Raw genomic sequence first — 23,625 nt, forward strand, 5'->3', positions numbered from 1 at the left:
GCAATCTGCTGAACTAACTGCACCAGCTGAACGGCTCGTGTCACCGTCGCCATTTCCCAGTCATCTTGGACATGGCAAAGTGTCTTGACGGCAACTGGATCACATGACTGCACATGACAGCCCGATTGACATCCAACCTGATCACTTATCTTGTGGCAATCAACCTTCAGACGAAACACATCCTGTATCCCTTCTTCTCCTACAGCATCAGCTTCGGTAAGTAAGCGGTTGTAACTCTCATTCATGAGCCTATGACTAATTGATCTTGCAAATGGATCTCTGCTTAGGGCATCGGCCACAATGTTCTTGACTCCTGCGATATGTTTTATGTCGAAAGAATAAGGGGCTAACTTTGAAACCCACCTTTGTTCACAGGCATCGAGTTTCGGCTTAGTCATAATGTGCGTAAGTGGATTGTTGTCAGTCCAAACTGTGAAGGTGTGCCCCTTGAGCCAGTGACTGAACTTTTCGCACACACTCCACTTCAAAGCCAAAAACTCGAGCCTGTGTGCAGGGTACTTCTTCTGTGACACGGTTAGGGTCTTGCTGGCAAAGGCAATTGGCCGAGCTATTTCTTCCCCTGCTGGAACTTGGGATAGCACAGCACCTAAGCCATCCAGAGACGCGTCAATTGAAAGAATCAAAGGCCTGGAGAAATCAGGATGCGCAAGCACAGCACAGTTCAGCAACCTCTCCTTGAGTGTATTGAAAGCAATATTGCATTCCTCTGTCCAATCACTTGGATTCAGCTTTCTAAACGTGCCCACAGGCTTCCTAACTTTCGCTTTACTCCGTCTCTTCTGACCCGCAGTTAGAGCAAAGAGAGGCTTGGCGATCGAAGAACAATTAGGAATAAAGTGTTGATAATAGAAAATCATTCCTAAAAATGACTTGATTCTTCGTGCTGATGGAGTGCAACCATCCTCCTCCATAAGTTGCATTTTGGACATTTTGGATATAACATCCACCTTCGTGAAGTCCACAGAGACACCATGGCCAGAAATAGTATGGCCCAAGAACTTCACTGAATCACGCAAGAAATGACACTTTTTGGGACTCAGTTTCAAGTGATGTAACCTAAGCCGCTGAAAAACCATTTCAAGCCTGCTCAAGGCCTCATGCTCCGTGGGCGCAAACACAAGTAAATCGTCCAAATAGCACAGTAAGCTGGTAAAGTTCATATCTCCAAAAATGCTAAGCATCATCCGCATGAATGAAGCTGGACTGTTGCACAAGCCTTGTGGCATGCGGTTATACTCATGTAGTCCCATAGGAGTAATGAAAGCAGTGTATTTTTTGTCTTGTTCATGCATGGGCAAATTATAGAATCCAGAGGTTAAGTCCAAAGTGCTGAAGAAATTGTTACCTCCTAAAGCAGCAAGGCAGTCTGACTGATGAGGGAGTGGGTGAGCATCTTTGAGTGTTCTCGCATTAAGCCACCTGAAGTCTGTACAAATGCGGAGGCTTCCATCCTTTTTCCACACCAGTACTAATGGCGATGCATATTCGCTTACAGATTTTCTTATTATCTCTTGCTCCTCCATTTCGGTTAACACCTCGCGCAACTTCTGGTAGTGAGCAGGAGGGATCCTCCGATATGGCAACCGGAATGGCCTCTCATCTGTAAGTCGGATGCGATGTTCAAATTCCTTAGCCTCACCACAGTCTAAGGGATGCTTAGAGAACACATCATTGTAATTCAACAACAACTGCACAAGTTTCTCTTTGGATGCTTCAGTAACTTTGCAGTGACTGATGTCAATTTCGCTTAACCCAACATCTTGCAATCTCAAATCTGAAGCACAACTTGGGGTAGCTTCCACCTCTGAACTACCTTCCTTTATCTTTCCAGTGCCCTGGAAAACTGGGAAATCTTCTACAGCCAGACAAGGTGAAACATCTGCCAATTTCCGATTCTTTCTTAACGTGACAGGTTGGTCAGACAAATTGGTTATCTTCATAGGTACCCACCTATCACCCCACATAGATGTTATCACACGAGCTACCATGATGTTTCTTGGCATAGTCTTGGAGGCAGTTGGTTCAACGAGAATGGTGCTCCCAAGGGACAATGGAGTGTTGCTGGGCAGTCTTCCCCACACTAAATGCTCTTGGTTAGCAGCAAGAGTGACAGCATGATGGAGCTTAACTGTTCCGATTTTGCTAGGGATCTCATCATGTCGCCAGCGTGTGAGATTTGACATAACATCCAAAAAGTGTTCACCGTCCGGTGATAACTGTGTAGCACGTTGCGATATGAAGTCCCAATACTCATCTGTGTTCTTCATTCTGTTCACAACATGTTTAATCAAGTTGGAGCCAAGAATTAAATCATCATGTTGTCCTGGGACAACGAGAACTGGAACTCGACAGCTGATGCCATACACTTTCATACTAACTTCGTACAAACTTTTTGGCTGTGCGGTCCTACCCCCAACACCGACAAGAACGATATTCTCGGGTAGTGATTTCTTGTCCAAGACAGCATTTTCAGCCAACAACTTTTGTTCAGCTGTCTCACTGAGGGTACAAGACATGGAGCCAGTGTCAAGCATTCCTCTTATATGGAACTGACCATTTAAAATCACAGAAGTATAGAAAAGCTCATCAAAAGCCTTTATTGTCTGCATATTTTGTGCATATATCACGCAAGTACCATCAGATGCAGTATGGCATGCATTCACATACTGCAGCTCCAGATCACTTATGAGGGTTTGATCATCACCCACACATCCCCTCTCCAAATGTGGGTCTAATGGTTTAAAGGACCAGCTCCTCGTGGAGAGTAGTTTACCTCCAGACTGTCATGACTACTCCACTTCGGGCACTCCCTTTTCCTGTGTCCATGTTCGAAACAAAACAAGCATAAACCGTCTCTTCTACAATGTGCAACTGTAGAGTGGTCTATGCCTCTGCACACTTTGCAAAACTTCCTGCTCACATTCCCATGCCTAAATGAATCTACAGGTACAGAGGGGGTTTGCATGCTTTGTTTCAGCACACGATCAAGCAAACTGATAAGAGACTGAGTGCAGCTGTCACCTGTCTGACCTGATGGTGTAACTGGCAACTCACTTCGACCTGTTGACACTTTCAGTTCGTTTCCAGATGTTCCATCATCCAAATTCGACATTTGGGCATTGGCAGCTACAGTCTTCGCAAAGGCAGAACGATTAGACTGCGCCTTCATTTGTGCTCTTTTCTCAGCTTGATATTCATCAAGACGTTCTTGTATTTCAGCTGCCGTCCACCTATCAGCAGACTTGAACCTCAAGATAGCAGACAGAGATTGGTCAGGGCAATGTTTAACAAACATTTGTGTCACCTCACGAGTAGGATCTTCAATACTTCTGCCCTGCCTTCTCAAACCCTCGTCAGCAACATCAACAGCTTTGTTAAGCCGAATCCAATATTCCATTGCATTCTCTCCTGCTACAGGTAAAGTGCCATAAAAGTCAGCAAGCGGCATAGATGAATATGTCAATTCACTGAAGTGTTGTTTGAGTATGTCTGTGACAATTCTTGGGTTTGTTTTAGGCTTCAGCGATGGATTGCTGCGTAGTGCTATCTTGATTACATCTTTGGCTCTTCCCATTAAGTTCGAGATGATTTCATCCGCTTGTTCGGCTAAAGGAACGCCTTTCTTTCTCATATAAACATCCATGAGTTCTTCCCATTCGTGTACTGATAATTTGTCAGATCCATCCCCTCTGAAACAGGGAGGTGCCTTAACATCAGGCTTCATCACTAACTTCATGCCGGTCAAATTAAGAGAAGGTGACTCCATGAGAACCTGGCTGGTCCCTATGCTCTGCGTTTGAATATCAGGACACTCTTTTTTATCACTGCTTTTTTTCAGCTGATCAGATATTGACTGCCCTATTTGTTGAGCAAGCTGTGTGATTAAACTACTCAAGTCAGCGTTACTGTGGTCTCGGCTGTCTGAAGCAGCACCTTCACACTTTTCTGATTCAGTAGTATGTACTCTACCGGGATTACGGGTAGAACAGAAATCAGGAGAGCCAATATTAACAGTCCTTCTGAGTGGTGTCTGTTCAAGTTCACCAAAAATACGCCCCCTAGCAAAACCCAATTCAAACCCATCATTAGGGGAGTAACTTGTCTTCTCACTATTTTGTGACATCTTGAGTTTTACAGATCAACAAAAATAAAATAAAACAGATAGTGACCACAGAAAAAAACTGTTCACATGTGTACACACCTAAAAGTAATACACAATCAAATTATCAAACAAAAATTGTTCTTTTTCAAATTCAACCTTTTCTTTGTCTCTTTTTTTTCTGTAAATATGAAGTTTCAACCTTTTTTTGAATTATATACAATCTAATGTCCAACCTGTCTTTCCTTTGGCACAAATACAGGCAGAATTTGGACGTTCCAGAATGCAGCAAACCCCGGCGACCAAGCTGACGTTGATCGATGAGGATCCACGATGACTTGCATCAAACAAAAGTCACGGCACCAATGTGACCGGTCTCTGTCGGGACTCTGCGTTGTGTTATAATGAAGGAGACCGGACAACAGAAATTTCACAGGCCGGATTTTATTCTGTATGAATAAAAATAAAAAATCACTGCAAGCTCAAGTCTGTGGCCTTCTCTCAATCAGCCTCTCTTCAGTCGCATTTACCGCGAACTGCACGACGTTTTACTCATTTCACATATTTGAGTTTCTCAAATAAACAACTCAATATTGTTTAACATTTCATAAAAAAAATAAAGCATTTTACATAAATTAAAAACAATATAAACAGAAACATGAAAGTGAACATACCTGTATGAATAAAAATAAAAAATCACTGCAAGCTCAAGTCTGTGGCCTTCTCTCAATCAGCCTGTTAGTGAAAGGCATTATTTTAGCCAACAGAGCTTGCACACTCATGCTTACATTAATGAATTCTCTCTAACAATACATGCTTTAACTCATAACATAATTCACCCAAACTTCATACATGTTTGAATACGATTAAAGTGCATTTGAGAACAAATTACATGTTATACTACATTAAACAAAACTCATTTCAAACTTTTCAGACAGAGCGTCAGTAAAACCCACCTCTCTTCAGTCGCATTTACCGCGAACTGAAGGAGAGCAACCAGAACCGGAACATGACAGAACATTGCAAAGACTCTTAAAGGAGCCACGCACCGTATTAAACAAAACTGAAAAATGACCGTGTAACCATAAAAATATGACATCTCAATTAATAGAAATCAATATTAGAAGAATAAATGAAATTCCAGAATGCAAAATAATGAAAGAAATATAACAAATGATAATAAGAAAGGGAGATTTTGAGTGAAATTAATTAATAAATATGACATCTGTTACACAAGCATAAACACAATCTTAATTTAAGGATGTTTAGATGTTTAGAAAAAATACTGGTTTAACGTTTTTTGTTGTTGTTGTTGCATCATAGCTTCTCTAATATGTTACAAGCCGTATATTTGCTGAAGTTTCCCATTTCGTGTGAATAAGCTGTCAAGGGGTTCTGTAAACTGTGTAAACTGCTTTCTCTAAAATGTCCATTTGAAGGGCTCAGGGTTTATCCCGAGTGGATATGAAATTTCTAGGTCCAGGGATTTATGTGTTCAGAGGATTTTCACTTTCAAACGCTGCCATAGCTTCTGGTTTGTCAACTGAAATGATCCAGACTCCGAAATGTGGCTCCCACTGGTTTGCCACTGTTGTCTTTTGATTTCTAATCAGTCTGGCTTGCCTGTACAGCTGGACAGGCCTGATAATGTCAAGTTAGTGTGGAAGTTTCGTGGTGGGGTTAAACAGTATTTTAGTCATGTGGAAAAAAAAATTGTGATAAAATGTATATGAATGCCAATTTGATCCTTTTCACATCCAAAAATAAATAATGTGGCTATTGACCGTTTATGGCATGCATACTGGACATTAATGATGATTTGGCTGTAAATCAGCATGAAGAAAGCAATACAGAAGACAGTAAAGCAATGAGCTTCCACCCATCGAGATATGGGTAATGAATCCAAACAGTGTGACATTGTGACTCCCCATGGACACAGCTCTGGTTATAATACTCAGCTAATGATCCATGCATATAATGGTTCATAAATGCAATCAGTCAGTCACCAAATGTTTTTCTCAGGCCTGTCCAAGACAGAGGGAAGCCGTAAAGTTTCAGGTGGTTAGTGCGATAATTTGTCAAAAAAGCTCATCTTTTCTTGGATTAAAGTCAAAAGCCTAATCTAGGGTCAATGACATGTTACATATTTATCTTGTAGCTTCACTGCATGTGAGTGTAATCATTGCTTTCAAATATATATTTTTAAATATATCAATATTTTCTGTAAAGTATTTTTTTTTTTTAATATCATGAAATATTAATTCATACATATGTATTACTGTAATTTTACACACACACACACACACACACACACACACACACACACACACACACACACACACACAATTAAATATATTTCCAAATAACATCATTTATTCATATTTATTCATTATTTATTCATTATCAAGTTTTAGGGACTTTTTTTTTTTTTTTACCAAATTACATTTTACAACATGATCTATACTATCCTTGTCATAAAAAGGGTAATTATCTGTTAATTATTATCATTTACTATTCCATTTTTAATGTGTTATTTTAGTATCATTCATATACTATTATAGTTTTTAATATTTTGCATTTATTTTTATTCTTATATTTTTCATTTAAATGTCTATATAGTGTTTATTAGATATTTTAGTACATCAATTTAAAGTAATTGAAAATGAGAATGGTACAACTAGCTAAAATATAACAGGTTTCATTTTTTTTATTTCAGTTAACGTTTATTTTATTTCTTTGATTATTTAATATACATTTATTTACATTTTATTATATATACATTTTTCTAATCTCATGCTCAGCTCATCTAAACATGCTCATCAAAATGTTGGATAATATATACAATTTTGTCAGGTCCGTTGATCAGACGGCAAATGCACCAGCTAATTAGATATGCAGTCAAGCTTTTCTTTACTCTCTATGTAGCTAGTATCCTGAAAAACAACCTCAACCTCTGATGCATAATGAATCCACAGCATTTATGTTTGTGGAACCTGTATCCCATCTTGGCGCTCAGCAACATTTTCCAGCCCAGTGCTGCAGAAGCAGAGAGGAGAACATGCTGTCCTATGTGATAACACATGAAGGGAAGGGGCTGTTCATTTCCCCCCTCCTCCTCAGGCACAGGGTTCACTAGGGTTGGGCCATGTCTAGAGCATGAGTAATATCAGGAGGTCCACAAATTCAATTAAGATTTGTTTTGAACAGTCAGGGAGCAAACTGGGGCCCGAGGGTTTTCCCTTCAAATGTCTTTGAATGTAACCTGGTTTCCATAGAAACCCAGCTATACGACGCAACATGTGCCCTGTCAGATCTCATCATCTGATCCCGAGCAAAAACAAAAAGCTTTGTTGTGTGCTCAAAGGACAGCATGAAATTAAGAATTAACATGTGAGGACATAAAATGTGAGGCGACAAACAACAGTCATCTGAGGGGTCATCTGAACCTTGAAATGAAGCCAATTAAAGAACCTCTAACATGGACCTTTTTTTAATTACAGGGTAAAATTGCAACAAAATGGAACACTGTGCTAACACATAATTTAACCACACACAAAGGGCAATCAGGAAGACAGTGTGTTAACCCAACTCAGCGGACCTCAATTACACAGTCTCTCTTCCACCCACGCATCTCCGACAGCTGATATTTTCAGGACAATGGGAGCCACACTGATAGGAACTGGCATCACAATCAGTGGCCACCATTAGGGAGAGCTCAGAGGCATTGTCATATCATTGAACTAGATCTCTGTTCCCATGGAATAAGCGGGAAAATACACTGCAAAGTGTAAATCTGTCTTCTGTAGGGTCTATCTCTTGAGGATGTATGCAAATATAGCCACAGAAGGACTATATAGCTGCCTCCGAGTCCAAAGCCTTGCTACGTTAGTCAAGATCAATTACATCGGCCTGAATAAATCAATGTGACAGCTCAGTAAAGAGCGCTTTGTGATTTCTAGTACCAGTAATGTACACTTCAATACCAATTAAAAGTTTGCAGTCTGTCATTTTTTTTAAGGAATTAATACTATTATTCAATGAAATTCAACGATGCATTAATTTGATCAATAGTGAAGCATTCAACTTTACATTCATCCTATAGCACAGCACAACAGATTTCAACATTAATAATAATAAGAAATGTTTCTTGAGCAGCAAATCCTCCTATTAGAATGATTTCTGAAGAATCATGTGACACTGAAGACTGGAGTAATGATGCTGAAAAATCAGCTTTGCCATCACAGAAATAAATTATATTTTAAAATATATTAAAATGGAAAACAATAATCTTTTTATTGTAATATTAATATTCCAAAATATTACTATTTTTACTGTATTTTTGATTGAATAAATGCAGCCTTATTGAGCATAAGAGACTTTAAAACCATTAAATTATTTATAATAAAAAAATATATATATTTTTAAAAATGTATTATATAATATTTATTTATATATAAACTGTATTTTAATAATGTGTGTATAGTAATGTATACATGTGTGTATATAAGTCCTCCAAGAGGACAAGTGTAAAAATCAAGGTGCAGGGTGATTCCTCAGTTGGCCGCTTGTATAAATCACCTCACATGATGCTGCATGACATCCCAGGCTTTAAAAGGGGAGCTTTTCTCCTTGATTCTTCACAGAGAAAAAAAACATCGGCTCTGCAAGCAAATCTCCATGCCGCATCCGGGCCATTTTTAGATTGCTCTATTTCATAGCTCCTTCTCCACTGCAATCTCAAATCCCCTAATTCCCAGGATCTCAGAGTGGCAGAGCGCCACAGCAAACAAAGCCGGGGTTCTCAAACTGAAGGACTTCTGGGAGCAATGCAGAATTCATACGCTAAGACTTTGGGAGGTAAACAGCCTCTCGTAGAGCTTCAGGCACATATTCATAAATTCATTGTAACAACATCTGGACCATGTTTTTAGCAATGACACATTGTTGTTATTCTTAAATCCCAGAGCTTTACAGACTCCAAGAAGATTTGGAGAAGAGATTTTTTCCATGTTAGTGTAATTGATCTGAGGAATATCCTGCTCATACAGAACTTTAAGCTAAACCCAAAGGTATAAGATGAGAACTGCGAGCCAATCATCAAAACATTCGTAAGCTCAGAACCCCACAGACACAGTTTCTTTAGGGATAGTAACCAAAAGAAAACTGCTACATATTCACAGAATCATATTCCAATCTACTACAGACAGGCGATGATTTTGGAATTTAGCCCTGAATAAAACATCTGAAATGTCAGCCCCTACTTCATTGTACCCAAGAAAACCGGTGGGATACTGCCAATCCTGGACCTGCGCGTCTTGAACCGATCCCTCCACAGGCTTCCGTTCAAGATGCTCCAGCCAAACGCATTTTCGAATGTGTGCGGCCACAGGATTAGTTTGCAGCAATCGACCTGAAGGACGCCTACTTTCATGTCTCCATTCTTCCTCGACACAGACCATTTCTACGGTTTGCTTTCGAGGGGCCCAGTTCCTCCAGTGAGCCTTCTTGCACAGACCCTGTGCAAGATCAGGGAGGACGAGGAGCAAGTCATTCTGGTTGCGCCTCATTGGCCCACCCGGATCTGGTTCTCCAAACTAGTACTCCTCGCGACAGCACCTCCCTGGCCAATTCCTCTGAGGAAGGACCTGTGGCTCCTGGACAGGACGAGGCAAGTTTGAGTACCCTATCACCACCGGTGGTGGCTACCATCACTTCCACTAGAGCATCGTCTACAAGACATGCCTACGCATTGAAGTGGAACCGAAACGCTCCATGTTTAAGTCGGCATGAAATGGAAGTTGTGATGGTATTTTCTTTTCTATTGTGATGTAGGGGGAAATTCAGGATGATTGGGACTTGATTTTGTCCATCGGGAATTGATTGGATCGTTGTGGCTTGCTACTGCTGTGATCACATGTGAGTGACATACTGTCACGCCCTCGTGCTGAAAAACACTGCAATATTCCATAAAAATAAGAATTGTCCATTTTGATTTCATGGTGAAATCTTTAAATAAAACAGCTTTTAGTCTACTGGAGTCTTGTCTCATATGAGTTTAAGTGGACGTGATTTCTCCAAGTACAACAAGTTCTTGGATCAATAACTTTATTTTGATGGTCTCTTTTGAACATTCTGTTGACTATAAGTAACTTTGCAACTACATGTCAACTAACTCTCATTAGAGTTTTAGTAGACTCTGCTTAATATCTGTTGTGATGGTCCTCCTACAGACATTCTACTGACTTTAATTAACTTTGCAAGTACATGTTAACTTATTCAAACCCTACTCCTTCCAGCCTACTAATACTCTACTAACACTCTAATGAGAGTTAGTAGACATGTAGCTACAATGTTACTTATGGCTAACAGAATGTGTTAAAGGGACCATCAACATAATGTGAACCTCAATATCTTTGTTGATTCTGGGACAACATTACAATCAACCAATCCGATTTGAGGGAGAAGTTTACAGTTTATGTCAAGTTTAGGCTTACAACCAGGGTAAGGTGTTTCAACTTCAGTTGTGGTTATGGTAGGTTTAGGTTTAGGGGTAGGGATAGGAAAAAGAATTCAGACAGGAATGTTGTTCCAGGATTAACCAAACATGTTGATCCAGGAACATGTCCTGCTGTGATTTAAAGTGCCCCTATTTTGCTAAATTTCCTAATTTTTTGTTTTGATTTACACACATTTAAAAGTACAATGGAAATATGTAGCGAAGCATAATTTTACCCACTGTCATAGCCAGTCCCATGACAACGTTAATCTGCTCACCTCCCACCTGAATGTCTCACAAGATGGTTCACATGGCTTAGCAACAGACTGCATGCACACACACACGCCATTAAATTCCTGAACTCACATCCTTTATTTGACACAGCGTGATTGTCTGAAGTGTTTATCGATCTGAATCCCCCACACACACCTCTCTGCAAAAGGTGTTACAAATCACATACTGCTGCTGGGCACCTTCACATCCACATTCCCCCATTAGCAAAAACATGCCAGCACTGATCATTTCAAGAGTAGACAAGTGTTTATGTGAGTAGGTAAAAGATAAACCAGTGGTTATTCTATCTTAACAAAAGGCGGTACCATGTTGAAGTATTGTGTTGAGTATTCGATATGGCACTTAATAAGAAATCCTATAATATTCCATAAAGTACAGATTGCTGATCTACTGTATGCAATCTCTGCAAGTAAAATACGTCTTTGTCAAATATCACAGTATATAACCAAAGCAACAAATGGTCAAATGCAACATTTGTCATAATTTGTGTTTTCAGTCAGTGAACATTAGCCAGACAGGGAACATTAGCATTTTGCCACTTTTTACTTTTTTTAACATTGAGACAATAGTCAAATGTTGCAAAGTTTACCTGAATTCACTCTACTGATGTTAATTTAAATATGCTATGATATATTGGAAAGAGAAAAATGTCCAGGGTGCTCAAGGAGTTCAAAAAAGTTCTTTGAAGGTGCTCTTTGGGGTCGGGAATTCAGTGAAATATGGTAGAAGAAAATCCAAGGCACTCTTCTTTAACGAAAGAGTGGTTATTTAACTTTAAAGAAGAGTGCCTTGGATTTTCTTCTACCATATGCTATGATATATATTTATAGATGTATGTTCAGTTTGTTTGTGTTTTTATTTTGGTTTGTCCTGTCTGCCTGCCCATCTGTATTCACTAGTTAGTCTCTATGGTTACTGATTATGTTACGCACCTGTTTCATGTTCTGTTGATTAGCTACACTGATTAAGCCCTTAGTTTCCTTTGTTCGGTGTTGTCTATGTTTTGCGTGGTTGGGCTATTATTTTTCCCCATTTCCTGCATGGATTTACTATTAAAGACTGTTTCTGTTTGTTAAACTCCATCATTGTGCGATTCGCAACCTGCTGATGACAATCATATAATATGATCAGTTATTTGATTTCTAATCAAAAACTGTTTTCAAACAGTGGCATTGTTCAGGGATCCAAGGAAGGAAATTGATGGGGGTTTAATGTAGCAAAGATGCATTAAATTGATTAAAAGGATGTACAAAGATTACAGTATAAGGACTTTTACATTGCTACAAAATATTTCCATTAATATTCCAAATAAATGCTATTTAATATGTTGTTCCAAATAAATGCTGTTCTTTTGAACCTTCTAGTAACTAAAATATTAATCAGCACAACTGTTTTCAAAGTTGATAATAGTAATAATTGTTTCTTGAGCAGCAAATCAGCATATTAGAATGATTTCTGAAGGATCATGTGACACTGAATAAGTATGAGTAATGATGCTGAAAATTCAGCTTTACCATCGCAAGAATAAATTACATATTATAACAGTTATTTTAAATTGTTATAATATTTCACTATATTACTACAGTATGCATTTTTGATCAAATACATGCAGCCTTGGTGAAGAGACTTCTTTTAAAAACATAAAAAATGTTACCGACCACAAACTTTTGAATGGTAGTGTACTTTACAAGATATCTTATTGCAAGGACAAAAGTAAGGACCACTAAGTTCTAAGTGAGCATCTACCACTAAGATGCTCTTTGTGTCTCCTATGTGTGCTTCTGTCTCACTACCAAAGATGGTAAATCAGGTATTAAACATATGCTATACTATATCACAAACACGTGCACATAATTTCCTCACTTTGAAAAAAACAACAACATTGTGACATATACTATGCCTTTTTACTCCAGTAGCTAATGGGGTAGCAGTATTTATTCAGGTCTCTGCATGTATACATCTGCATTTAAAACAACCATTTCGGAAGAGAAAATTAATTATGATGACTAATTCAAACCCTGGCTGAATGTAAAATAACTATAATCTTCGCAGATGTTTGAAAGATGCAAAACACTGTAAATTCATCAAAAGTTGCATCTTGGTGGTGCAGTTTAAAAAAAAAATGAGAGTGTTGCATTACATCTTTGCCTTAGTATTTCTAGTAAACAACATAGGAGATACCATACAGGCTCAATAAACAATTGTTTTCTTTTACAAAACTGTACAATCTATGACCAATGACAATTGGCTGAACTAAAGTCTGAGTTTGTTATGCTTATTTTTAGCCCAACGGATTCAGGTGTGTCAATTAACTGTGTGGGCTGGCAATAAAAGAGCTGCTGTCCGTCCCTGCTGCCCACAGCAGCATTTACAATCTCCTTAATAACTGACTCCATCACACAGATATTCCTATTACACATACCCTGGACTTTAATTGGTTCTATCAAGAGTGATATATATCTAATTTATATGGAGAGCAAAGCACATCCCAGAAATCATGGAGGCAGATGCCATCAGATGGACACCGGGAGCTTTATATGAGTGCCGGGAGATTTATGTGACATGGAAAATGTGATAAAGTTTGTAGGATTTGGCCCACGCATCTCCTGCCAGTTTATGGCTGCTTTCATTTGAACACGTATCACAATAAATCCACCAGGTTTCATTTCTTAGCTGTAAAATTAGATTAGGCTCATTTAATGTTTCACTTATTTTTACCACAGCTGGCATTAAGATGTTAAGCCCTATCTGTCCGCAGAAATTAAAGCTGATATTCTCCAGACATGTTATTGCTAAAATGACTCATGCTTCTACTAGGCAGATCTTGTGGAATTTGCTGTTTTATAAAACTATAAAACATAGGTAGATGCTTTCGTTTAACATTTGATTGCATCCAAGAGAAAAAGAGCGTTAACAAAACTGAAAATCCAACCTATTGTGATTAGCCATTAATATCATGTTCCAGGCGGACCTCTTGGTTGAAATGGATAATTTATCCCCAAAATTCGAGAAACATTTTGCTCGTAGGACACAGACAAAAATATAATGTATGAAAACATTATTATTGCTAATCAATATAAATCATTAATATAAATAATATAAAGCAATAATATGTACACTTTATTTTACAGTGTCCCTATTACACATCTTACATGTACTTACTATAGTAATAACATTAAATTATGCATAATTACAAGCAAGCAACCCTAAACCAAACCCTAATCATAACCCAAATTATATAGTAAGTATATGTTGTTAATTAATATTACTCAGTACCTGTTTGTATAATTACAATGTCACAAGGGGTGTAACGATACCCTCTAGTCACGATTCGTTACATATCACAATACCGAACTCACGATATGATACTATTGCAATTCTCCGAGACATATGTTAAAGGTTAACAAAAAATGTACTGTTGATTAAAATGCTAAATTTGATATTACATTGTGGGTGTAAATGAATAGGTTTGGACTTAACCCAATGCACAGGACAATAGTGACACCAGAATAAAAATATTCATGATTCGGAAGCTGAAAATACATAATTATTTTAGAAGAACATGCTTGCACTCTGTCCCTGACTAGATATATTTAAAATTATGTAGGACACTTTTTACTGGTAACAGAAGACATTTGGCATTATCAGGAACCACAAATATCCCCCCATTACATTATTATACATTATATTCAACTTTATATATAATAGTTTAATGTGGTATTGTCACTAAAACTCTGAAAATGTGTATTTTTTCTTACATGGTAATTTTTATTTTGGGTGAACTATACACAATATACAGTATATATTGTCACTATCCACGATACATATTGTTGCAGTTTTTTATTGCGATATATTGTGACACAATATATTGTTACACCCCTAATATATATACATAATATATATACACTCACCTAAAGGATTATTAGGAACACCTGTTCAATTTCTCATTAATGCAATTATCTAATCAACCAATCACATGGCAGTTGCTTCAATGCATTTAGGGGTGTGGTCCTGGTTAAGACAATCTCCTGAACTCCAAACTGAATGTCAGAATGGGAAAGAAAGGTGATTTAAGCCATTTTGAGCGTGGCATGGTTGTTGGTGCCAGACGGGCCAGTCTGAGTATTTCACAATCTGCTCAGTTACTGGGATTTTCACGCACAACCATTTCTAGGGTTTACAAAGAATGGTGTGAAAAGGGAAAAACATCCAGTATGCGGCAGTCCTGTGGGCGAAAATGCCTTGTTGATGCTAGAGGTCAGAGGAGAATGGGCCGACTGATTCAAGCTGATAGAAGAGCAACTTTGACTGAAATAACCACTCGTTACAACCGAGGTATGCAGCAAAGCATTTGTGAAGCCACAACATGCACAACCTTGAGGTGGATGGGCTACAACAGCAGAAGACCCCACCGGGTACCACTCATCTCCACTACAAATAGGAAAAAGAGGCTACAATTTGCACGAGCTCACCAAAATTGGACAGTTGAAGACTGGAAAAATGTTGCCTGGTCTGATGAGTCTCGATTTCTGTTGAGACATTCAGATGGTAGAGTCAGAATTTGGCGTAAACAGAATGAGAACATGGATCCATCATGCCTTGTTACCACTGTGCAGGCTGCTGGTGGTGGTGTAATGGTGTGGGGGACGTTTTCTTGGCACACTTTAGGCCCCTTAGTGCCAATTGGGCATCGTTTAAATGCCACGGCCTACCTGAGCATTGTGTCTGACCATATCCATCCCTTTATGACCACCATGTACCCATCCTCTGATGGCTACTTCCAGAAGGATAATGCACCATGTCACAAAGCTCGAATCATTTCAAATTGGTTTCTTGAACATGACAATGAGTTCACTGTACTAAAATGGCCCCCACAGTCACCAGATCTCAACCCAATAGAGCATCTTTGGGATGTGGTGGAACGGGAGCTTCGTGCCCTGGATGTGCATCCCACAAATCTCCATCAACTGCAAGATGCTATCCTATCAATATGGGCCAACATTTCTAAAGAATGCTTTCAGCACCTTGTTGAATCAATGCCATGTAGAATTAAGGCAGTTCTGAAGGTGAAAGGGGGTCAAACAGTATTAGTATGGTGTTCCTAATAATCCTTTAGGTGAGTGTATATGTATAATGTAAAAAAAGTTGAGGAAACTAGAGTGTCAGTAGAAGGTAATATCAGAGCTTTCACATCCCTTCCTGTCAAAACTGTCTATGTGAATTACTCACATCCAGTAAACCTCAGGCCTGCTCTGGATCAGGGTAAGGTCGGGGTAATTGAAGGTCGGACAGATTGTTGTAAATATGAACATTTGTAAATAACGTTCATGCTTTTTGTAAATCGCTGACTAATCAGTTGCCTTGGTGGCTCGGGGTCTTGGTTCCTTCTGGCCTTTGGCCTGTGACATGAAGTAAACATCATGTCACCACTGGAGAGAGCAATGCATCACTTCACTGATCTGTGACTTGACAGTGGCATGACAGCGGGAGTCACGGGGCTGTTGGGCAAAACATCACACCATATTAGGACTGACAAGAAGTGCATCAGGAGTCTATTTTGCACATATTCAGTGTAGAAGTAGATCAGGGAAAAATCATGTTCAGCTAAGGCATCGAAATTAGAGGAATACATAGTTCTTATTAGTAGTTAATAATTATTATTTGCTCATCTGTCTGAAAATAAAGCTAAAAATAAATATGAAAAAACAAACAAAAACAATAAAATAAAATGAAAACAAATTAAAATGAAAACTGAAAATATGAAAATAAAATTAGAAAATATTCTAAAAAAAAATTCAGAATATTATTAAAAACTATGCCTAATATAGTATATAAATAAGACTACAATTTGTTTTACTTTATTATGTATATTAGTGTGTTTTTGCTGTATTTAATATAAACTAACCTGTTCAAGTTTGATAATGTCACCAAGACCTATTTGAAGAGGCATCTTACGGTTTTACAAACGGAATCACACTGTTAATGCAGGACTGAATGTAATTGTTAAATTCTCCGTCCAAGCATTATGATCCTTATTTTTTTCCTCATTTGAACGCCTTGTGAAAGGATTTTTTTAAAAGATAAAACCGAATTCACTTTCATCTCAGAAGAGATATTGCATCTTCTTGAAAGTCGAGAATGGTCCAATCACATGAGGCCAAAATATACAAAAAAACATATTGATTCACTAAAATCAAAAGTGGGAGGGTCTGGGGCACAATCTGAAACAAGCCAAAAAGTAACAGCCTTAAGTCACATGCGTTTTTTAAAAGTTTATGGGCCTACAGACACTTGACCACATAGACCATTTGTCCACGCCCCCGCACACACAAAACAAACGAAACTATTTTTTTAGTTTTATTTCTAACAGATGCTAACATGACTACCAGTTGAATGGCTAAATAATGGCTAAGTAATAACTTATTTTTAACATGCTGAAGTAGCCTTCTTCTCTGGCTAACATGAGGGGGCGGCGCCCCAGACCGGCTGCCACTGACAATTACATATTTATTTTAGGTGAACTATCCCTTTAAACACAAGCACTATTTTCACCACGCTCTGTACAACATTCTACATTTACCCCAACCCATTAAAGATTTACTGATACCGATCAACTGTGCAGAAACATGTCTACTGGCCACAAGATGTTCTCCACATGGGAAATAGTTTTGTAGAACCGGAGCGATTGGGTGTCCTTATAGCCTTGCTCAAGGGAGAATTTCACATTAAAACAACACGAGGCATTAATATCGCATGGGTAAATTATTGACAGAACACATTACAATCTAGTGCACGAAGGGATACATGCTTTCTTTCTCTGTGTCTGTGTGTGACATAAAAATAAGATGCTTTCAAGTTAAACAGCCCACAGCTGCCCTCCTAATCTCAGAGAAGTACTGTTCAAATAAGTATCTGCATCTCTTGTTAGGTTTTATTAGCCTGAATGATGCTATTTTCAATAATTTTCCACTCAAAAGTGAAGCCTTGGTCTCATCCAGACTTATCCCAGTAACACCCATGGGGAAAAGCACTACTGTGTTTTACAGTCATAAGACAGACTGGTCCTTTAACAGTCCTCCTGGGATCACACACATTCTCAGCACATCTCACACTTCTACACTCACATTTTCCACCCGCCAGTATGACTTTACAAGTTACAAATTCCATAGTCTCTCACTTGGTTCACACATCCAGCTGTTGTATCAGATTTTTTTTTTACAGTTTTGTCTGCCGATGACATTTGTAAAGCCCTAAGGGTCCTGCAGAGCCACAACCATGACCCATCAGTGCATGCACATTAAATAGAATGAAGGATTTTCATGACATTGTGTGCATGGTCAGTGAATTTTTTTCAACTTAGCATCTAAATGAAAAAATAACACCTAGCTTAGGATATCTATTAGCATTCCTATTCAACTCAATGGTATTTGCTTTTATTTCTGGACACAATTGTCTTTGAGCAATAAATGTCATGTGACTAATCACTCTAGATCATTAAACTGCTGATGGCACAACAACAATCCCAAACCCTTTTCTAGTAACTACCCTGAGCTGTGATGTGAAAGGCGGCAGACAGGGGAAAATACAGTCCATTTCGCTCTTCAAAGGGATAGTTTACCCTCACATTATTCCGAATCTGCTTTCTTGATATAAAAGATGATATTTTGAAGAATTATTTAACTGTTTTTTGTTCATACAATGTCAACAATGTCATTATATGGAGCAAAAAAAAAAAAAAAAATGCTATACTTTATATATATGTAGTTCAGTCATGAAACTCTAGAGGGCGCAGACTGAAAGGTCTTTTAAATGCAATCTACATGCAATCACATCATTACTGCATGGCACAAGCTGATTGGCCACTGCTGATCCTGCAGCCAATGAGATTGCTTGCTCAACATTTAAATAGCAAGCAATTTACTGTTTGCTGTATAATCTTGTCCTGCAGTTCCTCTGAAACCCTCCACCTCCCCAAGCTCCACCTGCCTAGATCTGCTATGGGGATTTATGTATGTCTATTTTTACAGCAGCATATATTACATGCTCAAAGCTGTGAGTCTGTGTATCTATTAGCAGTAGCAAGTCCATACTTGCTCTGCAGCAACAGTAGCAGCAATAATCAACAGCAGTAGCAGCAGTGTAACAGTCCACCAAGACCAAATACATTTCCATATTCCTCTATAAGAGTGGTCATGATTGAAATATATACATAAAAAAATGTAAATAAATAAATGAATAAATAAATAAAAACAAAAAAACATCATTACGAGTTCCACAGAACAACAATAAAGTTCAGAGACTTGTGGGTGAATAAATGATTTTCGGGTGAACTATCTCTTCAGGCACTAACAAAAACATCTATAATGCAATATCAGTGATGTGTTTCTTACAAAAAAAGCTGATATTTGTAATTACCACATCTACCAGTATAGGTGCTAACTGGGACATGTTAACTAGCATCCTTTCTTCGGTGTAAAAAAAATAAACTAATTTGTGGCGCATGTCTTTTGAACAAAAAATCTTATTGTGGCTTATTGTGTATAAGCCTTAGGAAAAAAAACTGACCGTGAAGACAGGGATAGAGAGTGAGAATGACAATAAAAGCAGTGCAGAAACAAGAAAAGAAAAAAAATGTACTCAGACTAATCAACCCCAATTAGGGAAGTGTGTTAATCTGCACAAGAAATCACTAAGCATCTGTGCCCAATGCAGATATAAGATGGACTTCAATTGACAGCATGAAACAAGTGGGTAAGTGTCACCGCAACATGCACAGCATTACAAAACACTGAATAAAGCCATGGGCTGTGAGCCGCAGATTTGTGCTTTTCCACCATTAGCACCTAAAACACTTTTTCCACCATGCATAATGCAACACCATTGATTTATGATAGTGCTGTATATTTGGGAGGTGATAGAGCCAAAGTTTGCTCTCTCTGACTGCACTGCTGCACTGCCGGAGAAAGACTCTCTCTCTGGAACGAGGGTGTGCCGGTGCCTGCGCTGTGCTTCACAGATGGACTGACATATTTACGAGGGGTTTCCAGCATGGTGAGACACTGAGACTGGCCCCTAGTTGATCGGGCTGAGTTTTACCGAAGCTGACATCTACCCCATGCACTGTTCTTGAACTCAATCTGATGCTAGGATCCCCTGTGCAGCAGGTAAGATAGTATTACTGATGGGAAGGGGAGGTTTTTACATCCCTGCAGCTATGATTGCTCACTTAATACACACATGCACGCACGCACAAACAACCAAACACACAAAGTGATACAGGATCACAGTCGCTGTTGTGCGCTGCTGAGCGCAATTCACCTGCCAGATCAGTGTGTACTCTGCTGGCAGATGGAAATAACTCATAACAGAAAGAAAACACAACAGCAACAACAAAAACGCACACAGAGGACGTGGTGTGGGCAGAAACCCCTTTGATTAAATATTTACAAAGGCTTTTGAAAGGGCAAGAGATAAAAAAAAGCGTGCCACTCAGTCATCATCTGATTTCAAAGTGTTTGACGTTCAACCGGAGAGATGAAATAGAAGCGATAAAGAGCACACAGTTGCTGTCACTGGAGCAACTGCATCCCTGCTTTGGTGTGATGGACGCAGCGTGCACGTGCACACACACATAGTAAATGCGCACATTGATACACCTGCTGGGAAATCCAGTTGTTTAAACTGGTCTTTAACTAGTCTAAGCAGGTTGACCAGTTGCCATGCTTCAGCTTGACCACCTTAGGTTGTTTTTAGCTGGCTTAATAGCTTAAAAATAACCTAGCTACAATGCTCAAAAAAGCATTTTAACGTAGATTTAAATATAGCATAATCTGGATTTTCCAGCAGGAACTACTTCGGACAGTTGTAAAAATCAAAGTAGCACGTGTATAGGAAGCCTCTTTGTTTCCCTCTATCACAGCATGCTCATGCAACCTGTTTCTCCCTTGATGGACAAATCCATCTTTCCAAGCCATTCAAACAAATGCAAACTACTCTAAAAAGGTGCAACACTTGTGTACTCACCAATACTTGTCTGTTTCTTCTTACTCTTTCTCTCTCTGTCCTCCTTGATCCATTTGATGCTTACGCTCGGCAGCGCCCAAGCAGAATGAGCCTCCACCGCGTTTAAGAACCCCGTTTCTATGGCAGTGAGAGCAAGCCAGTCAGCAAGATACGGCAAAGGGCTGGGGGCAGATTCCTCACTGAGCTCTACGCACTTACATACACTCCACACTCCCATTATCCCTGTGGTGTTGCACCGCACGGCTCAATACACAACGCGCAGGGCAAAGACCTATCTGTCACGGGGGCAGATATACATCAGAGATTTAAAACACCAGAGAAACAGCTGTGATCTAACTAGAATAACAAAGCAGCGGTGCTGCATAAGTTTGTTGCATGCATATTAATGAGGCAAACTCATGAATATCAAACATATTTATTGAATGCGGGCAGCAAAGGAGAGATCGAATGAGTTGAGGACGTGTCAATGGATGAAAAGGGACCATTGTGCAGCTTGGTTCCGACAAAGTGATTAAAGAGACCCGTGACAGCTGGAAAGATGGATGGACGGAGAGCATGTGTAAGACACGCCAACAGCCTTTTAATATTCCAATGGCTGTATTTCACTCCAGCCTCAGACTGCGGCGTCAACAATGGGGTTTGAACCATACTGCAGCACTATCTTCACCCGAGCTGGAGAGATAGCGGTTCCCCCCTGCCTCGCTCCGTCTAGATTACCATCACCCTATCGGCATGCATTCAGCTGAGCACACTGAACGAGGAGAGCAGTCAAACCGTGGGACCACCTTCCTCCCGCTATCTTCTGCACCAGGGATGCACCTTGTGCGTCTCAAACTGGAACCATTACAGCAGCCCTAATGAAAGCGAGCTATTTTCATTCACATAATGTATGCAACACTACACAAGAGCCCCTGAGTGATTTCAGCAGCACTGTGGTGTTAAATTGATTTTCCTTAATTTGTGGCTCAATTTATTGAGGAAAAAGGTGTCTTCTTTGCCTAAAATATCGGTGTTGTGAAATCAGGGCATGTCCTCCCCTTTATCTAAAAAGGATAGTTCAGACAAACATGAAAATACCTCTCATTACTTTCTCACCCTTGTGTCGTTCAAAAGCCACTTTATTTACTTCTGTGAAATATAAAAAAAGACATAATGGGCAGCTTTTATGGTGACTTTGTCACTTTTTGAAGGTTGAAAGCCTTATTGCATGGAAAATAGTGGTATTTCTCCTTTTGTGCTCCACTGAAGAAAGGAAAACAAATGTGTTTTAATTTTTCAGGTAAACTATTCCTTTAAAGTCCACTGCATTACAAATAAATCAATTACACACACAGATTCCCAAGGAAATCACTATGAAAGACCACATGTAAAATTCGGGAAAGGGTCACAAAGTGCACGTCATAGACAGCGATTTGAAAAAGCACTATGCCACATTTTATCTTCCGTTGTGAAACTATAACTATATGCAAGGGCTGACACTGTAGGCAATTTCATTGACGAGCCAAGCTTTTTGCACAAAAAGGCCTCATTTATTTATACATGTCAGATGCCTGAAAGTTGTTTGTTGTATTTTCAAGACAAATGAGATGGTTTTCTGAGCGTCAATAAAGAACACATCAGAATTTTTCCTTTTTTCGACACAAAGTTCCTGCGTGAGAGGTTACACCTTTTAAAAGCCCCTCTAGGGGAAGTACGATGCCTGTCTCCGCAATAGGAGGAAGTGGCGCTCTGAACTTTCACAAGCTGTGGTTTCAGGGTCAGGCATCACCAGACATGCCATTCATCTCTCTAATGAGCCATATATCTACACCTCAGGTCATCTTTGGCAGCAAGCGTGACACAGATCTGACAGCACCTGGAAGCCTGCTGGGAGATTCTGGGTGAGAGGTTCAAAGCAAAAGAGGCTCAGGATTGAAGCATCATTCTTTAGAGACTCAGCATGAGGAAAAGTAAAATCAAAATCCTATTGGTTCATTCTAAGATGTGTCGGGAGTGCTTTAAAACCTGTCGAAATCCGCCAATCCCTCAACAAAGGGCACTCGCACTTAAAAGGAGGAGAGGAGGTTAAGGACAGACTTGTGAAAATGATCTGAAAAGAGCAGTGTGGGAAAAAAGTGGGGAAAAGGTGATTCATATAGGACTACCCACAGTACATGATCTGATCAAAGATATTATGTCCCTGGGAATTTGTGCCATTGTGTTTCAGACATGTTTGTCTGCAAGCACATTCATGAGCAAATGAGTTTCATTGGCAGTTCAATTAATTTCACAGCAAATAAACACTCAAATTAAAGCTCTAATGTGAAAGCACATTCCACAGAGCTCCATTTCCAAGCCAGGCACTTTGCTTGTTACAAAGGACGCAAGGAAGGAAGGAAAGAAGGAAAGAAAGAAGGAAGGAAGGAAGGAAGGAAGGAAGGAAGGAAGGAAGGAAGGAAGGAAGGAAGGAAGGAAGGAAGGAAGGAAGGAAGGAAGGAAGGAAGGAAGGAAGGAAGGAAGGCAGGCAGGCAGGCGGAAGGAAGGAAGGAAGGAAGGAAGGAAGGAAGGAAGGAAGGAAGGAAGGAAGGAAGGAAGGAAGGAAGGAAGGAAGGAAGGAAAGCAGGCAGGCAGGCAGGCAGGCAGGCAGGCAGGCGGAAGGAAGGAAGGAAGGAAGGAAGGAAGGAAGGAAGGAAGGAAGGAAGGAAGGAAGGAA

The 23,625-nt window shown here is 39.4% G+C and overlaps 1 protein-coding gene across 2 annotated transcripts in view; it reads right to left on the reverse strand.

The window, feature by feature from the left end:
* syt6a (synaptotagmin VIa) overlaps window positions 1-23,625 on the reverse strand; it is a 57,804-nt gene that overhangs the window by 24,195 nt on the left and 9,984 nt on the right. Inside the window, exon 1 of one of the 2 annotated variants that reach the window (XM_079849274.1) lies at window positions 20,934-21,215. The exons of the other annotated variant lie outside the window; for it this stretch is intronic. Within the exon in view, the coding sequence (XP_079705400.1) occupies window positions 20,934-21,150 (217 nt within the window). The 5' untranslated portion in view covers window positions 21,151-21,215. Of the gene's footprint in view, window positions 1-20,933; window positions 21,216-23,625 lie in introns of those variants that run through there. 2 annotated transcript variants of the gene reach the window in all.

This window comes from Squalius cephalus (genome assembly GCF_949319135.1).
Source record: "Squalius cephalus genome assembly, chromosome: 18".
In the NCBI taxonomy this organism is placed as follows: domain Eukaryota; kingdom Metazoa; phylum Chordata; class Actinopteri; order Cypriniformes; family Leuciscidae; genus Squalius; species Squalius cephalus.